Source organism: Xiphias gladius, chromosome 22 (genome assembly GCF_016859285.1).
Source record: "Xiphias gladius isolate SHS-SW01 ecotype Sanya breed wild chromosome 22, ASM1685928v1, whole genome shotgun sequence".
Lineage (NCBI taxonomy): Eukaryota > Metazoa > Chordata > Actinopteri > Istiophoriformes > Xiphiidae > Xiphias > Xiphias gladius.
This window is the reverse complement of record NC_053421.1, coordinates 4736557-4760066: the sequence shown is the minus strand read 5'-3', so window position 1 is coordinate 4760066 and position 23510 is coordinate 4736557. Positions and strand designations below refer to the sequence as shown.

The following is a 23510-nucleotide window of genomic DNA, read 5'->3' as shown; positions in this document are numbered from 1 at the left end:
AGCCATGGTAACAATGGCGTTGGTTCTGCCGTGCTGATTTGAGTCCAAGTCTGATACTAGAAGTCAACAGGAACAAGCCGATAGACCCAAACCACCTTCAGGACCTTTCACAACGGTACGTTTTTACTTTGTAGCTCTCTTATATTTCAGATATACTTACATTTGCTGTTACCACCAGTAACTACAGGTGTTGCCACATCAACCAGCACTGAAATCTTTGAGATTGCCACTTTAACTATGTTCGCTGGAGTCGCTAATTTCAAATCATTGAACAAACTGGCAGATGATGGACAAGAGTATCTGAAAATGATTCTAAACCATTTCTAAACATTTCTGTACAAACCGCTGTCTTCTTTAAGTGGCAAGAACAAATCTTTTTCATACTGTGTAGATTTAACCAACTTTCATTTTCTGTAGCTGAACAGCCAGCCAGTCATAGTGCCTATCTGCTCTGATTCAGTCGTTGATATGATGGCTGAGGTTACTGAGTTTAAGACGGTATTTTGACTCAGCCTGTCGGCGCTGCCTGCCTGCAGAGATCCTCTCGTAGCTTGGCTAGGTAGCGTGTGGGTGTGTGTGTGCAACTATGTGTGCATGGGAATTTCTATGTGTTTACATTTGCATGAATGTGTGTTTCATGTGTATTTGTCTGTGTTGCATGCATGTGTGTGTGTCTGTACCTTATTCATGTGCGTAGGTGTATGCGTGGGCAGAGCGTTAAAGCTGACAGTGAGTAAGCAACCTGAGGACATATTTATGAGGTTTCTGACTGTTGACGCTAACCAGTGAATATTAACCTGATGATCTCTCAGCACCTTAAGCTGCAAAGCACATAGAGCCAACATCTTCAAATTTTCTTTCTCGTGTGAGTAATGCACTGATAAGTCTGTTATGGAGGAAAGTGCACAGACAAAATGGGAAGAGGCCTAGGTCAAACTGTGCCATTATTGCTGTCAAGTGATCTCATCATGATAAAGATATCATCCATCTTTTATCTAAATGGATGTAGATCCATTATGAATTAGCTCAAGGCTTCGTAAAGTGGTGCATGAGGCCATACACTCGTGGGTTTAACTCATCTTGTCGTGGATGTTCAATTTATGCCCATCTACAGCTGATGTATATTAAAATGTACTTAAGATAAATGAATCTACAGTATATTAAAACTTGGTTCTTTTGAATACTGACTGACAAAGGTCATTAAATTGTTAGATTAAAATCTTCAAAAAAACAAATGTGGACAGACAAGGAATTTGATTTAATCTGTGGCAAAATGACAATGGAAATACAGAGGAAAAAATTGAGAAACATGGGAACAGCAACCTTGTCATCCCTTTCAAAATAAGAAAAATGATCATCCTGTGATGTTAAAATGAACGTCAGTTATGTTGTTAGCATGTAATTCGGAGCAAATTGCCCCTACAGCAGAGTTAAGCCCTAGTGAAAGGGCTGAAAAAGACTAAATTACAGGCTGTAACATTTTACCTCCATAGGGCTGAAATGAGTTTAATCTCGTTTTACCCTGCTGTTCATTCTTACATTCGTCTTCATAACAACAGATGATTCAAACAAATAACTAAATGTTTTGCATTGTTTCATATTGTTTGAGACTTTGATGTTTGTCTCAGCTCAAAATCTCTGTTGTACTTAAAGCTACATTGTGGGGTTTCCAGGTTAAACAGACACCAATGCAAGTTGGTATTTCTAACCATATTGCATTGCATCCATCCTCAAAGGTGCATTCACACAGTGAATTCATAAAGCTACAAGACATTATTGCTCCAAAGTAAATGCAATGAAAGACATACAGTAAAGTACTGCTGAGGAAGGTAGCAGCAGCAGAGGCCGCCAGTCTTGTGAATGCACACACAGCTATTTGCCACTGACATCTTAATTGACTATTTCAGGTTGCCACTGCAGGTTGTCATGCAACCATGGCAACCACGGAAACCAAACCACGGAAAACCTAGGACCTAATTTTACGGTTATCTAAGTAGTCTGACTTGATGACCAAATGTATCAAATAAAAAATGTTCTTGGAACAACATTATCTTCGATATGATGTTGATTATGATGATGATGATTACCACATCTGGGCCAATTGGATGATACAAACGGCTAAACTATGTGTAATAGTGTTACATTGCAAACAATTCAAGTATAATATTAACATGGATTCAGTGAGTTACGCTGTGGACTACAACTTGAGCCTTGTTCTTTTAGCCTATAGTTGTTTACATTTTCAATTCAGTTCAATTCAATCCAAGTTTATTATAAACTGAATAAATGAAAAATGTCTTGTGGCTCCTAAGAGAGGGTTGATGGTATGTTGGGCCTTCTTCACCAGGTACAATGTGTTGTGGACCCAAAAGAGAGGTCCTTTGGGATGTTCATGCTCAGGAACCTGAAATTGGAGACTTGCCCAATATCACTCCCATTGATGTGGACGGGGTGATGATGGTGGACTTCCTGAAGTCAATGATGAGTTCTTTCATCTGCTTGATGTTGATGGTGCAGTTATTATCGGAACACAAAGACACAAGGTGCTGGACCTCCTCCCCGCAGGCTTCCTTGTCATTGTTGCTGATCCAACTGATGACTGTGGTGTCACCTGCGAACTTAATGATAATGTTCTTGTCGTGTATCTGCACACAGTCGTGGGTGAAGAGGGAGGAGAGGAGGGGGTTCAGCAAACAGTCCTGTGGGCTTCCCATGCTCAAGGTCCAAGGTGAAGAGGTCAGGTTGCCCATCCTGATTGACTGTGGTCTGCTGGTCACAAAGTCCGGGTTCCAATTGCACAGGCTGGTTTTAAGTCCTTGGGATTGGAGATTAAAGGATCAGTGTGTAGGATTTAGTGGCATCTAGTGGAGAGGTTGCAGCCAACTGAATACCCTTCCCCTTATCCCTTCCTTTCCAAGCGCGTAGGAGAGCCTACAGTGGCCTTCAAGTAACGTATACACGGGAAAGGCCCTCTCTAGAGCCAGTGTTTGGTTTGTCTATTCTGGGCTGCTGTAGAAACATGGCGATGGAACATGGCAGGTTCCGTGAAAGATGACACGCTCCCTATGTACATATGAAGGCCTCATTCTAAGCTAATGAAAACACAATGATTCTTATGTTCAGGTGTTTATACACTAATACACTAAGGAAACCATAATTATGAATATTATATTCTATTACTGCAAGTAGATCGCCCTAAACCCTACACACTGGTCCATTAAATGACATCTTTGATGGGGTGATGGTGTTGAAGGCAGAACTAAGAACTAATCTACAAGCATCCTGATTTAAGAGTCTTTACTTTCCAGATGTCACAGTACAAAGTCGAGAATGGTGGATATTGCATCCTCTTGGCCCAGTAAGTGTACTGGTGCTGAACAAGTGAAAGCGGCAAAGATGTTGCACAACATACAGTTAAGAACCAGGAAGTAAATAAGTAAAAAAGTAAACACTAATATGAATAGTTTTCTCTGGTCCTGTCTCATCTGGTTGTGCAAACCACAAACTGAGTGAAAGTGGGGAGAGTCTTGTCCAGTAGAATACCGGGGATAGGAATACATTGCTGGGGGCAGAGTCTGGAGTCACAGTAACAGAGTGGATGACATTACACACGGTTGCCGGGTTAGTGGAGGGAGGGATGTACAATATTAATTCCTACTCATTCCTTCTCTGCATCCTCGCTGTGTCAGTGTTTCCTGCTGATTTCTGCAAGTCCGTTGTTCTGGTCGCCATGCCGGCTGGCTTCAGTGCAATCAGCTGGTCCCTGGTGTAGTCAATGCGACCATGGAGTTGCTGCGCAACAGAAGCGTTGCTGGCTTATACATTCAAAAAAGTAGCTGGTAAAAAATTATTTCCACCATGAAAAAAACAGGCCACAACTCTCTCTGCGAGCTTCTTTTTAAGAAACCACAGATTAAATAAGTTACTCGTACAAATTAAACATGACTGATGGCAACTGCAACAGGAAAAGAGATAAATAGGAGCAGTCTCTCAAAGCACTTCAGGGAGGGGTGATAGACTGAATGCCATGCCATAGACACCTGGGATCTGTGTTTTGTTGTGCCATAAGTCCTAAATACTGCATACTGTATGCCAGATTGGCTTTTGTAATACTCCTTTTCAGATCAGCTCTAGCTGAACTATAAGCTGTGGTGTCTTCCATTCTAAAGGCAATATTACATTGGTACAGCAGCTGACGCCCGCCCCCTTTCATCCATGGTCTCCGATTTGGGTATGTGCATATAGTTCTTTTGGTGGTAACAGTCTCTTTGCAGAAGCTGATGTAATCTAAAACCGATGACATGTATTACTCTATATCAGCGGATGAGTTGGTGGTGTATTCATGGGCAAATATAGTCCAGTCCTGTAGTTCTTGAGATAGCGCCCTCTGGCCACACAGTCACTGTCTGATGAGCTGTATGTGAGAACCCAAATGTCCAAATCAGTTGGATCAGACATTAAACAGACTTTACCGTCAGCTCCCTGAACAAAGTTTGTGTAATGTCTGATTGAGCCAATGTGTGAATAGAGCAGGTCATTGTCCGGAGAATTCACAGCAAGCGAGTGGGCGTGTTGATGAAGTTTCTATCCAGACTCATGCACGCTTTACCCAGGTTCCACCCCACACTTAAACCAAGGAGAGTATTTCCAGTAGGTGAGAACGCATCTGACATGGACAGTTTCCGGTTGTGTACTGCATGTGTGAAAGGGCAACTCCGGACAATGTTCGGACCTGATTCTCTGGACATTGACCGGAATTCATATGAGAAAAAGCCTGTAGTAATTGGTTTGATACACTTAGTGAGTAAGCCGAGGCCAGGAGCAGGAAGAGGTAATTAAACTGTTCTGTGTAAGGGCAGGGAATGGCTTTGTAAGCACGAGCTTGTGTAAATGGACAAACTGGTCACACCATAAAGTATGCTGAATTATCTAATAGCAGTTGCTGTTTTGCTAGCACTGGTTTACTTTGAAACTGAAGAAAACTTAAAAATGTGCTGATTTTCAGACAAGTTAACAATGCTATCCTTGGAAATGAATCTAAAACTATGTGTATCATGTCTGTTTGTTCAGATTTGAATGAGTTATGACTCAAAGGAGTGTGATGTTTGACAAAACCTGCCTCCATATTACTTTTTGGCTACCAGGCCAGCAGTAGGCCCCAGGACACAGTAGATAGAGAGGGTTTAAAAAAGGTGTAACTTTGCTGCCATATAGCGTGACTACATCTCCCGGAGGCATACACTAGTATATTCACTTTCTGCCCAGAACACACATGCACACACGCACATACGCACACACAGTAGAGCAGTAGTGATGCATTGTCTGGACTGCAGAAAGGAGACACAGCCTGAAGGTCTCTCTCTACTTCTCTCCCTCTTTCTGTCACTGTTTCTCTCGCTCTTGCTCTCTCTCTCCCCTTCACTATGATTGTCAATTGTGCCAAGTCAGCAGAACTCTGACATGCTAAATTATCCCGGTAGAGCCAAGGAGAGGAGAGGAGAGGAGGTGGGAGGGGATGAGGGGAGACGTGGGGAGAGGAAATTGAGAAAAGGAAAAGAGAACTGATGACAAGACAAAGGGAGTGAGAAGGTGAGGAGGGGAAAAAGAGTCAAAAATGGGGCAGACAAAACAACTACAGGGCACTTATGACAGAGGTAGAAATTTATATTTACAAAGATGGAAAACTCTCCTTTAATCGTTTCACTCTTGCATCTCCACTGATAAAAGAAATGTCCTCCCAAGAATCAACTTTCATAGGTCAACGATACCTTTACCACCAGCTAAAGACCACTGGAAAAACCCATTCTGTAACATCTATGTTTATATGGGGGGAATAAAAAACCAGACTGAAACTGTCAGCTCTCCAAACACAAAAGGCAAAGGGGGATTTGGTGTACCTAATTTCCAGCGGTGACACTTGTCATTTGTACTGCGCCCTGTCTCCAAATGGTTAAATCCTCCTTCTCGTGTGTCTTGGAGGCCAATGGAAGAAAATATGGTGCACCCTCAGAGGTTACAAGGTCTGATCTACTCCAACATTTCACTCAAACAATCAAGAAAGAAATTCTGCTCAATTATTACTGAAATAAAAAAGCACTGGAAAATTTTGTCTAACTGGTATCTTCACTTTCCCATTTTTCATAGCAATAACCTTCAATTGGGACACCAACTAATTTTATTTCCTCATTGGAACAGTAAAGGGATGCACACCCTTTGTGACATTTAGGGTCCTCTGAGCGTTTCAAGACATCCAGAAAAATGTCAATATACCTGGCATATCTTTCTTTTTTAATCTCCAATTCCACACAGTGATTCGCCCTTATGGTGTGCCTTGGAACATACCTCTCTCCACACATCCATTTCATAGAGCTCCGACCAGCCCTAGCGGACTAGTCTCGACAATATATTCCATCTTGCCTTCTGTAAGCCCCTATCTATTGGCAGACTGTGGAAGGCGGACCGCTCCTCAAATAGCTCCAACCCAAATTGGATACTAATCTAGCAGAATATGCAACTATCACCCAGGAACCTCAACCATCAAGTTATTCATTTTAATTTCATACACAGAACATACTTCACTCCCTGCACATTGTATAAAACGAAAAATTTACCATCACCAGATTGCATCGTATGCACCGAAGGTGTGGGGCACATTTTTTCATAAGGTGTGGGAGTGCCCATGGATAACAGAGTTCTGGGAGAGGGTTTCAGAGATCAAGCATATTGTCCGAAACAATTCCTTACTTGCCAGACGTCCAGTTATTTAATTACAGGTCCAATTTGGAACTCTGTGTTAAACAGAGACATCGCTGGCTAGCTGGTCTTATAGCTGCCAAGCGACTAATAGCTTGTAGATGGAAAGCTCCTCCTTCTTTCAATATACAAAGATGGCTCCTTGAATTCATAGACATAGCAAGCAAGGTAAACACTGCGCTGCCAACATGCTCGAGGCAAAAACAGGAAACATTTCACACTGGAAAGAAGCGATTACTATAATAAAATCCTTAATATAACTGTTCTCAGTGTCGATAAGGTCCAACTTTGTGCTGATTTATGCATGAACATTTGCGATTATATTCATCTAATTTCTTTGCGCTCTGTCAACTTTTCACCCCACCCCTATATAATCATGTTTAAATACCAATAAAAGATTGATCACACACAAAAAAAATATAGGGCGGACGTAGGAAAGGAGACAAAAGAAGAGGAGATGACCAGAGATAGAGGAAGAGAGGAGAGTAGAGAAGAGGAGTTGGATAAAAGAAAAAGAGGAGTGGGGCAGAGGGACAGCAGTTTGAAAAGATGCCCCAATGCTTCATGGCTCACAGATGCATCTGCGACACATTTATTACCTTACTGCCCTGCAAACATGCTGTCGCCTCCTATCAAGGATGAGGCTGGAGGGCAGAGAGAGCAAGGAGCAGGGGAAAAGGCCGAAATACAGAGTCTGATGGAGACCAAGGGGGCATTAAACAGTTTAACAGAGACAATTCACAGTTAGCATGGAAAGTGCAGAGCCCAGTGCCTGACTAATCTGCAGTATATAGCAGCATTTTAATGTACATTATAATCAAGGTAATAAAAACAACCTGGATCAAAGGCTGAAGTGACGTTTCAATTTAGTACACACTGTTGGGCAGAATTATTTGACAGTATTCCACAGATTTTATGCATAAGCGTAAGTTAACTGAATTTGCAACTTGTAAATAAGGTCACTACACCTGAGAGTTGACTAAATTCCTTTATGATCTTTTACAGTGTACTAGGCACTAAAAGTCAGGATATCTGGGCTGCTGTTGTATTGATTTTGAATTGATTTTTGTATTGTATTGATTTTTTTATTTGTCTCTTGAAAGTCCTCCAACTTTATATATTTTAAACGCAAGACTAATCAAATACAAAGATTACCCTTTTAAAAACAAGGTTAAATCTGTGTCCTTAATCACTCCCATACTGTATGCTACTGAACGACTATGAATTTCTGCCAATGTAATAAGTGTGATATTTATATACTATATGGTGCCCTCAAACATTCCCACAATTGAACCAAAAAGAGTGGTGCCTATAGCATGGACACTTCTACTTATTAATATTACACAACACCTTTGATTGATTATGATTATCATAGGCTAAAGTCTCAATTTACTGCAATAAGGTAGGTGAAGAACTGGTGAAGTAAATGTATAAATGGTATTGGCCCTTATGGTGGTTGTCCTGCTAGCTTGCTAACAATGACAACAGTATCATGATGATGTGTAGCAGGTATAATGTTTACTGGGTTCACTGTCTTAGATTGGAATGTTAGCATGCATAGTTTGCCAATTAGCACACAAGGAACAATTGAGGCTAATGAGAATGTTGATACGGTTATTTTTGTCGATACTTGTCCTAGTTAGTAGTAGATGAAAAGTCAGAGGATCATGATATTTATTATTAATCTTCTGGTAACCATGAATGTCTGTACCAAATTTTGTGCCAATTAATCCAATATTTTTCAAGTTATTTCTGTCTAGACCAAAGTTATGAACTGATACTGATACTGGCAAATGTGGCTAAAGATTCTTACACAACTATGATAAAGTGGGCAAGTCTATGACAGGAGGATAATGAAAAAATGTTCATCTTCCACCTTCTGAAATATCACTTGAAGTCTTAGTACCAACATTAATGTCAGCACTTCATTGAATGATAAAATGACTCAGTATAATCAGTTCTCTCCACATAGAAAATCAATACTGGGAGTGCTGCAGCCTGTCTGGTGAGATGGTGGAATAGACCAACTTGGGCATTAACACTAGGACATGGAGGGGTCCATGCGTCCTTTAATGGCCCTACTTATTGCCTTCATGCAGTCTGCACTGTTTTAGAAGTGTGCCACATCATGTTATGTTGTAAACAGCCTCCTTTTTAATGCTTTATAATGCTGCTAGTCTGAGAGCAGCAGCTGCAGCAAAAGCAGCACATTGACTCTCATTTACTCACTCACACACTCACACACACACACACACACACACACACACACACACACACACACACACACACACACACACACACACACACACACACACACACACACACACGCACACTCATAAAAACACACACGTTCAAACGGACACCCCAAGGACACTTTGGTTGCCACATACCCAGAAACACACTGAGAAACACATACACACTGCTAAAAACAAGATTCCGGCTCCCAGTCTGTCACTGGCAAGTAACGACTACAACACTTTGTTATATCACAGGCACAACCACACATACACACACACACACACACACACACACACTCGCCAAAGTGCAATTCATGCACACATTTTCTTTCTGATTCTGCATGAGCAGTTTTCTTCCTGACTACAGGATTTGGTTTCTCCTTGTTACAGAAGGGCGTAGGGGTTTAAAGTAACAGGAAATACTGATAAGAAACAAACAAAAGCCCTCTCTCTGTATCTCAGAAATCATTTCTTTGAAAAGGAAGACTCCCCTTTGAGATCTTTGATGGGAAACATCGGCTCTGCAGTGAATCACCCAGCTGAAAGTCAGTATCACACGTCCTGTAATGCTCCATTGGTGTCATAATAAAAAGTGCATACCAGTTTGGTTTCATGGAAACCTGTGGTAAAGGAGTTTTACTCTTCCTCTCACGCTCTATTACCTAATAATCCTCCTCTTCCTTCTTTTCCTCTCCCACTCCTTATCATACCCTCATTATCACCTTCATCCTCAGAGCTCTGATCACCTACAATCTTACCATCATCATCACCATCCTCCATCTCATCAACTCCTTTCCATCTTCCTCTTCCTACTCTTCACTCTGTTACTTCAATTGCATCCCTCTCTTCCTCTTCCTCTCTATTGTGGCCACGGCAGTCTGTCCTGTTTTCTTTCTGCTCTTCTTCTCCTTTACCCTCCTCTTCCTCCTCCTGCCTGGCTTTCGCCATAGAGCAGACAGTTTTCTTGCTCACCTGTCGAGGTAGACAGGCTAACAGATCAGCTGACTGAAAAGCCCATCATCATGGGAGATGACGGACAAGGAGAGAGGCGTGGAGAAGCAGAGGAGACAATGAAGACAGAGAGAGAGAAGTAGGGAAAGTTCTCATCCAAATTATGATGTACAGTAATTGCATTGACTCAGTTTGACAGCTTGTTCAAATCTCAGCAGTTTCTATATTTACTCAAGGTAGACACTTTTTTTATCAAGAAAATGTGATGTGCTATCAGAAACATTAATGCAACAATTTGTTGTGTTTTTGTCCAATATTAGCAACACCAAATACCTAAGATTGGTAAAGTCTGAGTGCACACTGCCTCAGGTCTGGCTGCACATGTACTTATTTTAAGTGTTAATATGTTGCATGCTGTCAATCCCATGTTTCAGGAACCTGTGGTTGTTTGGCCAGTAACTGGTGAATCAATTATTACCAAGTGCTTTGATGTTCAAAGAGCATGAAATATAACACCAGCTGATAATAAAAACATCAATTTCTTTCAGAATTCAAAAATAAATTCAGCCTAAAAATTGTGAAATACTGTAAGCAGGGCTTGAAACTCTTTCATGTAGGTTCAAAATGGGGTGAAATGTATTCACTGCCAATCGCGGATCAACCTCATTCACCAGAGTTTTCAACATGTGAAATCACAAGCCTCTCAAATGTCTTCCCAGTTTGAGATGGGGTGGCATTAACCTCGTATTCAGTTCATTTTTGCAGTTTATAGCCTTTTAGTTTTAGTTTACATAACTGCATGAAGAAATACAAGTATCTGAGAAGAAGGGATGCTGCTTGGCTGCAGTAAATATAGGTACAATGATTGAGGTTAATGATTACTCTGTAATTTACAATGTGTGTATTGTTCTTGTTAGCTTAGTAGCCATGTAACAGTGGCTGCTGCAGTTTCTGCTTACAACCCAAAACAGAAACCAGTTTGAACTTGTTTTCCTGACAGGGCAGTTTCTTTGTTGAGGTCAGTTGTGCATGGAATCTCCCAGGAATAATACCCTACTTAATCTTTCTCACTATTTTTAGTCCAAGGTTTGGCCAAGTTGCAGAGGTAGCGCCACAGAGTGAAGCTGAAGGCTAACGTTAGTCACACACAGAGCAGATGCACCTATGTGAGGACAGCTGTTGTCGGCAGAGAGTACCGTTGTTCATAACATTGGTAAATACCACCTGGTTTAGGACTTATGGCAATCTCTAGAAGGGAAAAATGCTTGTGTGTATTTTAATACTGTACCAATCAGATGCAGGTTGTAATGCAAGTTAGCATGCTAGGATGCTAATCATGATTAGCACATTAGCTTAGCTCTCAATGTGGTACTGTGTTTGGTGTTGTTAGCTAAAACCCAACGCTACAACTACCTCAATACAATCCATGAGCTTTTTGCAAAATAAAGTGATTGAGGGGGCAGACATCTATATTTACTAGACAGAGCAGAGCAGCTAACTTTCCTTGGACCCTTTTAGGAGTAGACGTCTCCCTCCTGCTACAGCTTCGGTCTGAACTGTTATGTTACGTCACCAGCCAGAGCACCGTGTTAGACTGTTGCAGTGTCGAGCCTGAAATCCACCTACGCCCTTTTCCCGTCATTCACTGTCTGGTCTCTATCTGTCCCTCGCCCAAGCTTCATGGACTTGTGAGTACAAACTAACATTGTATTTGAGTATGTGAGTTTTACTTTGGTAGCTAGCAGGTAAAGCAGCCATTTGTTTTAGACCATTAGATCCAAAACTACTAATCAGGCCTGCATTGTTTCTTATTTTAAGTAAAGTGTATTTTTTTTAATTTTAGTTGCAGTGAATATATGGTTGTGTTAAGCTAGTGAGAGATTATTTTCCAAACTGAATTTAAACATTCATTCTTGGGAAATTCACTGAAAATGTAAATCTTTGGAAGTGGTCCAGAGTTATAAGGGAAACACACTTAGGTGCGTCCCTTGTGTGTGTTTTCTTATTTATTTTAGATATTTTCGAATTAGTTGAAATATCTGTGTAAACTTTTAATTTGAACTTTAAATCTCTTCTAGAATGGGACATTATAGCAATACATATCATATGTGAATGCAGATTTTAATTTATTGCTGTATTGCTAAACACAAAGCCATGGCTTGATGGCCTCATACAGACTGCAGCCAAAAAATTAGTGTAGAGGTGAGTCAGTCCTTCTCTGTGACAGTCCTTTTTTATTTGCTATACCTCCTGTTTGTCCAAGTAACTAACACATGTCTAGCTTACAGATAAACAAAGACTTCAGAAGATATAGAGCTGTTGTCATTAAGTCTCAATGTGTGTCACAGCTGGATGGGTGCAGACCAAACTCCAAGGGGGAGCAGTTGGTCAGTGTAGCATAGTGTGTTATTGGAATCCTTTCAGGTGAGGTGAAAGAGTAGAGAAGTTCAGACAGGTCATATCAGTTAATTATTGAGTAGTTTGTTGTTGTTTGCAAACAAGTACATTTATTTTTTGTTTACAGACCGATTTTAAACTAAACTTGCCCTTCATTGAGGCATACTGTTGGAATGTGTCCTTTTCATTCAGTAGCTGATCATTTTTTTAAATCGTCGAGAGAATCTCAGTGCTGACTGGTCTTGATAATGTGCATGCTACATTCTGATTGGCCTTTCGTCGGTATGTCCTCAGTCTAAAGTAATGTTCCAAACTTTTTAAACTCCCAAGACTTAAAACACTGAGGCTAAAACTGTCCAACAGGAGCATTAGCTTGGCTTAGATAATCAAAGATGGCTGTTGGCCTGACATGGCTTTTGCAAGGCTCTTTTTACTGAGTACTTCTGTATGTGCTAATGTACTTAATGTATTTGGTTAATTGGACATAAACTGGACATAAACTTAATTTTATTTCTTAAAATGTGAATTGTGTAAATCCTAACTATTTTTTTTAATGTAGATGTAATGCATACATGTATAAAGAAGAGTTGGTAAAAATTTTAAAGATTGACTGTTACAGTTGATGCAAATCAGCTTTCACAGCAATTCTCTTGAATTTAACTTACTTTAATCAAGTCTGACGTAATTCCTCTACTGACTTTAATAAAGTTGGTTAAACTAATTTCTTTGCTTTCCTTTGCTTTGCTAAATTATTGAGTTTTCCCAATCAAAAAAGGAGTTCACATAACCTGCAACAATTGCTTGGAAAAGCAAACTTTACTGAGTTTTATCCAAGTAACAGTTTTTGTTGAAAAAACAAAATTATACAATGAAAACAAACCTTGCTTTGACAGCTTTAAAATAAATTCGGACAGGATGGTTTACAATGCAGGGCAAATTGGTTGTGGCTACTGGCTGTCTCAGGTTTGACGGACTATAACCCATAAGAAACCTGATTCTGCAATTACATCTGAATCCTGCATAAAGGTGGGTTGTACAGATAATGTGAAAACTGTCCACACAAAGTATCTATTCAGTAAGAACTAATACAACCAAAATATGCAATATTTACCAGAAACACTTAAAAGATGGCCATTATTTCTGAGGAAAACTGAAATACATCGCAGGAAAGCAGTCCACATCACTACCAGATCATCATTTACACAACCCCTACAAAAAGCCTGACGTACTTGATATCTTTGGAAATGTATGGAGTACATTTAAACTAAAGTTGTGTGGGTTCGAGTAATGTTGGGCAAAACATTCCTCTTTTGTTCAACAACATGTTTTGGATCTACGGACTTTTCCTCTAATTAATATCTGTGGATCACATAGTTTGACAAAGCAGCAGGTGGATGTGTGTATATTCGCTTCTCTTTAAACCCCCTTGACACTGGGATGGAAACACAGCCGGTAGTCACAACAGTGGACGGAGGATGGTAAATGATTAAAGATAATATTGAAAGCAGCTATGTACCGCAACATTTTCATAATTTCTCATATTTGTACTTTATATTACATAGTTTAAAAGCTTCTTTTTTTTTGTTACACTTTTGCTTCAGATTGTTTGTGAAGTCCTTTGATCTGTATCACTTTCTGAAAGATGTAAATATGATGTGTGACTTATTGTGCAAACTGTAATGAATGAAAATGAAAGACTAAATGGAAATAGAAGATTTCAAATGTTAATATTGCCTGAGACGATTTATACTGTCAAGGTTTGTCATGAAAAATGAGTTTTTAACAGCCGTAGAAATGTGTTTTTCTGTCTTTCTGTAAGACTTGTCTCCTTGACCTCTCATATAATTTCTTTTAAGCTGTCATATACAGTAGACCTCTTCTTGTTTGATGGTGTTCTTATGAATGCTTTTGTGTGCTTCCTGCTCATTTTTTTAACCTTCAGACTTTAGTATCTGCTGATCAGATCTTGGCATAACTTGGGGGGCTTTATTCATCTCACCATTCTGTCTGGCATTTTCAAATCACACTAATTAACCTATGTGTCTGTGTTTGTGAAAAAGGTGGAGTCTGCATGATTCACCAGGGGAAGACAGGTTTACAGTTGCCTTGCATTTTCCGACATTTTAAAGCTTTGCTTCAAATTCACGTGACAGCAGAACAGCAGTGTTGCTGGAGAGGAAAAAAACAGAAGAGCAGCAGAGAAGACAGGGCACGGCCAGGAGATGGGAGAGTAAAATCAAAGACATAAAGTCAGAGGATGGACAGAGGAGAGGAAGACAAGATTGGGTAGACAGGTTTGGAGAGTAACAAGAGAGTAATAGAGCGGGGAGAGGGGAGGATAGACAGAAGATTAGATGAGACTGAAAAAGGTGGCTAGACAGACGATCAGAGTAATAGATGAGACAAAATGAAAGACAGAGTGAAGAGAGGAGAGGCTGGGCAACTCACTGAGGCTTCACTAATTGCCTCTCACAAGAAGGGAAGAGGGTTCTTTCCAAAGAATGGTCATACTGGTCTGTTCTTTGAATCAGATCTCTTTTCCTGCCCCCCCCGACACCACACCACACCACCGTCTAGACAAGAGCAGAACAAGCTGTTCTTGTTATGGGAGGAAAAGGAGAAAATGTGCAGAGTCACTAGGTCGCTCACTGCCAGCCGGGCAAATCGGAAGGACTCGCACCAGGAACCTGCAAGGTGTGTGCGTGTCTAATGCGTTGTACATGCGGGTACGAACGAACTATGTTTGCGTGTGTTGATTAAACACGGCTGCTTCCCCCTCCCTAACAACAAAAATGAATTTCATTAAAATGTTTCCTTCCACTGTCCTGGTGAAGGATTACTTTTTGCTTCCATCTTCCATCTATTGCCTCACCAAGGACAAAAACTCCAAAAAGGGGAAAGAATTCTGACCAGAAGTGTGGAGAATGTGGCTGAGACTTGATTACAGTTGTCAGTTAAACCTGTGTAATCAATTTAAGTAATGAGTTTGGCACACAGGAGTCAAACAGATTTGTTTCTATGGCAAAGACATCATTTGACTGAATATTTTACTGGGAGTCAGAGTAAATCAGTCCAATTTTCTCATCCTCACGTACTGTCCACATATGAAGCAGGACTCATATGTGAGACTGAACATGTTAAATGTTTCTGGAAAGAGAAAAACCAAAAATAACACATTCCTGATTTTTTCCCCTTCCTTTATATTTACTGCTTCACAGTTTAAGCTCTGTTTCTGTATCTGTTTTACCATCCTGGATCTTTCTTAGTTTCAGTTTTGAAGATTCAACATGCAAACTAAAACATTTGGCGAAAACCAGCGTGTTTTGTCTGAAATACCTCCTTTTAATTCTGTAGCCGTCTTATTTGGACCACAGGAAATGAACATGGTAGATGAGTTCAGATTTTGTCTTGCATCGAATTAAACCTTCTGGGCTGCCCAAGGCAAAATCAGATGATGGGCCCCTGTTAACCCCCCCCCCCCATCTTTACCACTCTCTTCACTGTGTATACAGTTTTTCTATGCTTGAGTACTACCTAGCCCCAGGTTAGCTGTGTGGTAATTTGACTAAAAACAAATTTTAACCACTCATACACTATTGAGCAGTGTTTCTAAGACTGGGTCGAACACATCCATCCACACTCGCATGCGTGTGTTTATGTTGCACAGTCTTGATGATAGTTTCAAGCTATTCTACTGATCATCTGCCAAAAAAAGGAGCAATGCACCAACAAAGGAAAGAAAGAAGATGATTAGCAACCAAACATGAATGTGAACAATGCAGGTTTCAAATCCTCGTAAAACTAGCTCTGCCAATGTTTTGTGAGGACAGAAATATATATTCAACACATGCATTATGTCACAGGCTCGTAGGTGAGTAACACTGAATGTAAACATAGTTTTATTTGTTTTACAAGAAAACTCCACAAGGTACATTTACTTTAGGAAAATGCATTATTTAAGCGCAAAACCTTTCAAGACAGGGCTCAAGAACTGTAACCACAGTAAAGGGGCACTCCACCTACGATACACATCAAGATCAGCAGGGCAAATATTTTTACAATTTTCATAGATCTTTTTTTTTTCCAGCTGTTACCCATTCAAAGACTACAAAACTGTATTTCCACCATGCTTGTAAGCACTTACCTGTTCACTAAGTGCAGCTTGGGGTTCTGGATCCTGAACGAGATAGGAGAGCCAGAAGTTTTCACATCAATTGCATAAATGGCCAGAACCCCTGTGTAAACAAGCCACTCCAACAATAAGCACTGACATTAACGAGAACCTCACCAATCATGTGCATAACATCACTTATTGTCTAATGGCATTCACTCTCAACAACTATTTCATTTCAGTTGCCTTTATTTAACCAAGTAAAATTCTTGTTGAGGGTGAAAACACTTGAACTGTGGAAATCATGGGAATGTTTTAGACCACAATGTAAAAACACAAAAGTGCCAGTAACAATGCAGGAACACACATCAAATCAGACTTATGTGCATTAGTCTGTTGCATGCTGGGAGATTTTTTTCTTACATCAGGATGTGACAATACAAATTCAAACAAACTAATAAAACCACAAACTGCCTGACTGTTACACAGAATTACAAATATTTACATATTCATAAACAACAGCATTATTATATTTCTTTCAGTGCACCGTGGACTAATAGTCTGGATGTTTTGTCTTCTGCTGCTGTGATTTTGACCAGTGGTATTTTACTATCCTTTGTGAGATCCCCAGTATTATGGAAGTGCAATGTTAAATCACTGGAGTATTCCTTCAAGCCTGGAGCCTTGTGGGGCTCCTGGGATTGGTAGTCCAGCCTTCCATCCTTGAGTTCCTCCCTGGTGTCTTGGTTTTTCATTTGCACTTGTGAATTTATTTATTTATTTTGGTTTTGCTTTATGATGGATTTTCTTCTGTTATAGGAGGACGCTTTCTCTTTTCATTCTGTATCATCAATCTGAGCAAGGCTATTTTTGTCTCTTAGTTAGAAAATGTATCCATGGAGATGACATGCAGCGTTTTCAACAACACTGTTATGAACCCACCTCCACCACTCAGTTATTATTTGTCAAAGTTTGTGTGAGTTTTAACTACAGTAATAAATTGTGATGGTGCTGAAATTTGCAACTTTGCCTAAAATGAAGTGTTTGTTCAGTAGTTATTCAGGTGGGTATCAGGTCTTTCAGAATATCAGAAAATATTAAAGTAAATACACAGTACACCTAATATGTTGCTATTCAGGCTACATCATAATTGCGTAATTCAGACACAGTGTTGATTTGCCACCATGATCTGTTTACACATTTGATTATTAAATAATGTTCCACTCTGACTGGTGTTCACATGCTATATGACTGTAAGTGGTGAAATGGAAATGTGTAAAAATGTCTTACCACTAACCCCAAAAGTCTAGTTGAGTTAAGATGTCCAGTGGCCCTTGAATTCCACTCTTCTTGGATGTTTTTGTTTGCAGTTAATAGGCTTCAAGTGATGTTACTACACTTCCGCATCAGACCGGGCTGAAAACTACAAGTTTGCAAATTTAAAAAAAAAAAAAAAGAAAAAATATTGGGGTTGGTGGCGTTAGAAAGAAGTGAGCTTACCAGACCTCCGTAGCCCGCTCCTCATCTCTGACTGACGCAAGCACCTCGAGGCGACATTAGCTGCTACTAGCATAACACGCCTTAATCTCTGTCCGAACAGTCGATGGCCGAGTTGCATTGCTGGTAACGTAGGTGCCACTTTCAGACAAGAAAGTAGAACGTATGGAATAAAAAAGATGACATCTGATCTTATGTTGCATCAATCTTGATCATTTTTTAACTGTCTTTCATGAGTCCAACAGTGTTATAGAATTTCCGCACTAAATTGGTGGAGTACTCTTTTACAGTAGTATTTCTGATGTATCTCTCAACACACTTTTCTTTCCTTGTAATTTGGAAAATCACCTTAACTGTTATTTTTCACTGCAAGAAGAAATTACTTTTGTGATTTCAGCTGAATGCAAGAGACAAAATAGAGTATATATAGTGAACATACATGCATCTGACTGTTAATCATTCAAGTTTCATCTCTTTCCTTATCTCTGCAGAGACTGTGACTCTCTGGAGTAGTCGTGGGCTCAGTGTGAGTGTAGCTCTCAGAGAACTGCTGCTCTAAACCAAACACATCACACTCTGGGACATACTAACGTGGCCTTGCTTTCCAGTGCATCAAACCCTTTGTTGTTATTTTCACTTGATGATTAAAATTCAGTATGATTATTCATTCTGTCCAGATATATATAATATATTTTCACTTTCACATTTATAGGTTTGAAGTTTTTCTCACCAGATAGTGCTAATCAGGCCTATTAATATTTAGGCGGAAAGAAGTGTTTTGGTAATAACCGTGACACATTATGTTTCGGGGCTGCAGCACATCAAAGGCCTGTTTGAAAAAGCTATTTATTTACTGTATTTGTTGTTTTGAATGAGAGACCACTTTTTGTCTGACCTTGTTTCTGTGTGAACTCAACACATTAACTCTGCTTTGTGTTTGAGCTTACAGGTAAAAAAAAAAAAAAAAAAAAATCATTTCACATGACCTTGCCATTCTGAGGCATAGATAACGTTAGAACTTCACATAACAGCCCAGTATTTGAGCGTGTTGTTGTTCGTCCAGGTTATCAGTGCTTTTACACATTTTAGAGTGTGCCTGCGTGCACTACAATTGCAGTGAAACTGGTAAATGTGTGTGGGTGTGCTTTTTCAACTTGTTTTTTTTAACACCTCTTGTAAATATGTATTTTTTTTTTTGTCAAAATGTTGATTATTTTTTTTAATGGCTTCACCACTTTTTACCACAAAATTCTACACCTTCTCAGTGTTTCAGCTGCATGAAAAGGAACAGATCAATTCCTTTATCATTTCATAAGAGCAATAATGACTTCAGGACCTTGAATAAACAAAGCATTTTGTTTGCCTGGGACACAACGTGGAACAGCAGTTACAATATTCGTTTCAATCTTGATGTTCAGACTATGAACGAAGAGAAATTAACGTTTGAAATAGTTGTGCTAAGAAATGTGACTTCTCTCCCTGCTTGTCCCCCCCCTCCCCTCCCCTCTTCCCTGGCTGAACAGAGTGCAAGTTCCACTGCACCAATGGGAATTGTTTGCGTCTGGGCTCACTGATCTGCAACCAGCTGAATAACTGTGGAGACAACAGCGATGAGGAGAACTGCCCCGTGGTCACCCAGCACCCTCCACCAGGCATCTTCAACTGTGAGTGCTGCAGGATAACGCTATACTTCTGTGCCTCCCCATTATGTACCTCACACCATCAAACAACACAGATTCCTTCCTTATCCTTCATTCTCCTCTCTCTCCTTGTCTTTCCTCTCTGATGTGTTCTGTTCTGTTTCTCCCTGAGGTCTCTTTGTCGATTGTCAATGATGATGTGGATGCTGAGGTGCAAACAGATGGTTGCACAGTCTTTTTGGGTGTAGTACTGCAAATAAACTTTCCATGGAATATAATGATTTTTCTCTGATAGATTTTCTAGGTTTGAGCTTTGGTGGCCTGTAGATTCATAAAGTGATGAATTCAAGCACACTGTCAGAACCCTATTTACTAAAGAAGCTACATTTTGATCATAAACCTTAAACAAACAACCCAATAATCTTTATAACAGAGCCATAAGCTATAAAATCACAAAAGGAGTCAGGATTCATTCAATAATGAATCCAAATGCATACACGAATCAAAATACACGTTTCTCTGTCCGTTTCATGCTTGAGACCACAGTTTGCATCCCTTCTCCTACAGTAACAGTAACATTGGTTTCTTTTAACCATGACCATAATCGTTTCCTAATTTTAGTTGCCTAAAACTAACTATACCATCGAGGTGGCAGATCAGAAAACACTTTCAACGCTAACCTTCATAGGATTTGTATGGAATGTTTTTTGCAACAGTCATAGAGGTTCTTTTAGAAACCACTGACAGCTTACCTATAACTTGTTGGTTTTACAGTTTTGCATTAGATTATGATATGCTATATTTAGAGTATAAACTAATATGTGCAACTTGTATTTATCCCTTGTCTGGGCTGAAGAAAAAATTAAAATCAACAGAAGCTCATTACTGATGATCATGGTGACAGTATAACAGCTGGTTAGAGCCTTATGCAGTAGCTGGAGGTATATATACCCCAAACTGCCATAGGGTAGGATAAAAGCATAACTGAGACCAACTAAATTGCAGGATTTTTCCCTTTCCATTTCCTATCAATCTTTGTTTGAATCTCTTTGCTGCTTTCATAAGCACCCCTACCAACAGCCCCACCGCCCAACCAACCACCTCCTTCTACCTCCCGCTGAGCAGTACTGTCCAGGGAATGAGATGAGAGTGTTCCCTCGACTTATTACGATCAATGGAAACAGAGAGCGAGAGAGACGCAGAGAGAGAGAGAGAAGGAGAAAGAGAGAGAGAGAGCGATAAAGAGAGAGGGTGAAGGACACCAATGGGCTCCGATGGCTGTCTGCCAGGCTGCTTTGATGTGCTGCAGTGTTCTCTTTCAACAACTTTTAGGAGAAGAGGAAAAACTTTTTACAGCAGCAATTTCATCCTTGGCAGTGTGTGTGTGTGTGTGTGTGTGTGTGTGTGTGTGTGTGTGTGTGCGTGCGTGCGTGCGTGTGTCTGTGGGTTCCTTACTTTCTCCTCCTTCTCTTCCTCTCATCCCTTCCTCTCCTATTCATTCCTCCACCTCCCTACCTCAAATGCGCTTCACCTCTCAAACTACTACAACCTTGTTGTTTTGTAAATTTTTCTCACTCACTTTTTTTTCCTTCTGTCTACTGTTCTTTTCTTCCTCAAGGCACTGGAAACAACCTTTTTTCTTTGTGTGTGTGTGTGTGTGTGTGTGTGTGTGTGTGTGTGTGTGTGTGTGTGTGTGTGTGTGTGTGTGTGTGTGTGTGGCAGGAGGGGGGGCACATTTCCAATGATTGGAATCCTAAGCTGGGTACTTAAAATATTTAGCTGTCTAGAGTGAATGTTAATGTAAGTGTCTGCTACTGGCGTTATGGGAAAGCTGTACAATGATTCTAATTTTCTGAGCCAGTGCACATTTAGCCAGTGCACAGGTAGGGATGGGTATGGAGGGAGAGAAGGTAACAGAAAGAAAAATAAAGGGAGATATTTCCTAAAATGAGTGGGAGGGGATTGCAAAAACTGGAGACAGACCCAGGAAGAGGAGACACAGAGGGGTTGGATGTGAGACAGAGGGCCCGACAGAGATATGTAGGTGGACAGAGAGACAGAGAAAGAGAGAGATGGGGGTGAGGAGGAGAAAGAAAAGAAGGGAGATGGAGAGGGACATAGAAAAGGTTTCTGTGGTAATGGAGTTTGCCATCTTGTTGTAGCCGCTGGCTGTTGCTGTGGCAGTGGCAGACAGATGGATCATGAATACTGTCTAGACACACTGCAGCCTGACGCCCTCACTCCCTGCACCTCCTCTCCTCTCCTCTCAAGTTCCTCACAACTACCACTTGGAGTTTAGCACAAGGGTGAGAAACAGAAAAATAACCCAAAGAGACTTCAGTCACTATATTCTATTTTATTTTGAGAAATACATTTAATTAAAAATTGTATGTAAGGTTGATTTGACGAGACACAGGTTTTAGTGATATTGTTGCAGTTTCCACTTGTTAGCATCAGAGCTTTCTGTGGCAGACATTTTGACTTATCAAAGCATGAAAGGCACAGGTGTAACTAGGAGGATTAACATTAGCTCCGTTCCCAGTGTCGCAGTGAGCCATTCCAGTTGGCCAGCAAGCACAATACCAGGACCTCGGAACTGGCTTCCGTAAATTCAGCGCATTTATCATTAACGTTGTTGTTGTTGCTGTATGTTGAATCCAGTGGAAGGAAAGTTAGCATCATCCAAGGCATTATTTGACCATTAAAGCTTGTTAACTTTTAACTTAAGAAAATATACTTTCTTTCTCTTACAAATGAAAACTTAAAATCATGAGACATTCTACGCACCATTGCATAATTCAATTACACAGCTGTTTTTGCGCTGGTAGCGCCCATGACCTCATTTTCAGATCGCTTCTCTCAGGTACTTATTGTTGCCAGGTTACAAAAACCGTCTACTAGCACTTCTGCAGAACTTCGTCATGAACAGTTAGAAATATGACCGTGACACAAGACACTCACCTGACACCCCGACAGATGTATGATCTTTTCAACCCTATCTCTACGATCACCCCAGTCCCGCAAGTCCCATGCTAACATCCCAACATGCTACAGACCAGTATACTACTAAAGAGAGGCACATATGGCTTTGTTCAGACTATACTGTGTAGTTTAGCGTAGGTGGACATATTTACACTTGTATAGTTGTACAATATGCGCGTACATTTATCAATATGCTGCAGGGCTGTCCCTTTTTCAAAAAGTCAAGTTTGAATGAATTTGAGTTAGCAGGTAATTCGTTCAAACAAATTCAAACACAACCCACACAAAGTATTGGAACAGCCACAAATCTGAGTTCTTAGATCTGTTGTGGTTGTAGCAGCTGCTTTTTACCAGGTCAAACAGCCTTATCTTTGTTGGTAACTTTACGATCTGTGCTGAAGAACCTAAAATACATACTGACATGCAACAAAGGTCAGTAGAAAGACTCCTGGAGTAAATATGAAGCTAATATACTGTCTCAAAGCACTGCTGTAGAGCCCACCTGCTGGTTTTCTTTTCTGTAATAAGCCGATACAAAGTGATGAAGAAAGTGTCTCAGAGAAGGAATGCTAATCTTGGGTTAGATTTCCCTGGTCCATATCAAACCTTATTATGATTACTTAAAAGGCTAAACTGATCCTCGATGTACATTCCTTCTCTGTGACTCTTTGTACTCTTTAACAATCTTTTTTGAACAAGATCTGCCCAGGTGTTACAATAGAAGGCCCCTGAGAATGTCTGTTTCTCTAATTGTAGAGTGCGACAGCAAATGTGATTTTTTTTAAATGTCAGTTTCTTTAGCTATTTAATTTTGTCGGAAGGAAATTTATCTAATGTTTGCATACAGTTAATAGATGTGTGTATTTCAGTCTGAAATACAAAGATACATAGAGTGAAATGATATGAGATATGAGAGCGCCACTCTATGATATGCACAATGAG

The 23510-nt window shown here is 40.2% G+C and overlaps 1 protein-coding gene across 1 annotated transcript in view; it reads left to right on the top strand.

Moving 5' to 3' along the window:
- ldlrad4b (low density lipoprotein receptor class A domain containing 4b) overlaps positions 1–23510 on the top strand; it is a 249642-nt gene that overhangs the window by 116459 nt on the left and 109673 nt on the right. The window contains exon 3 of the mRNA XM_040117967.1: positions 19470–19610. Coding sequence (XP_039973901.1) covers positions 19470–19610 — 141 coding nt within the window. The remainder of the gene's footprint in view (positions 1–19469; positions 19611–23510) is intronic.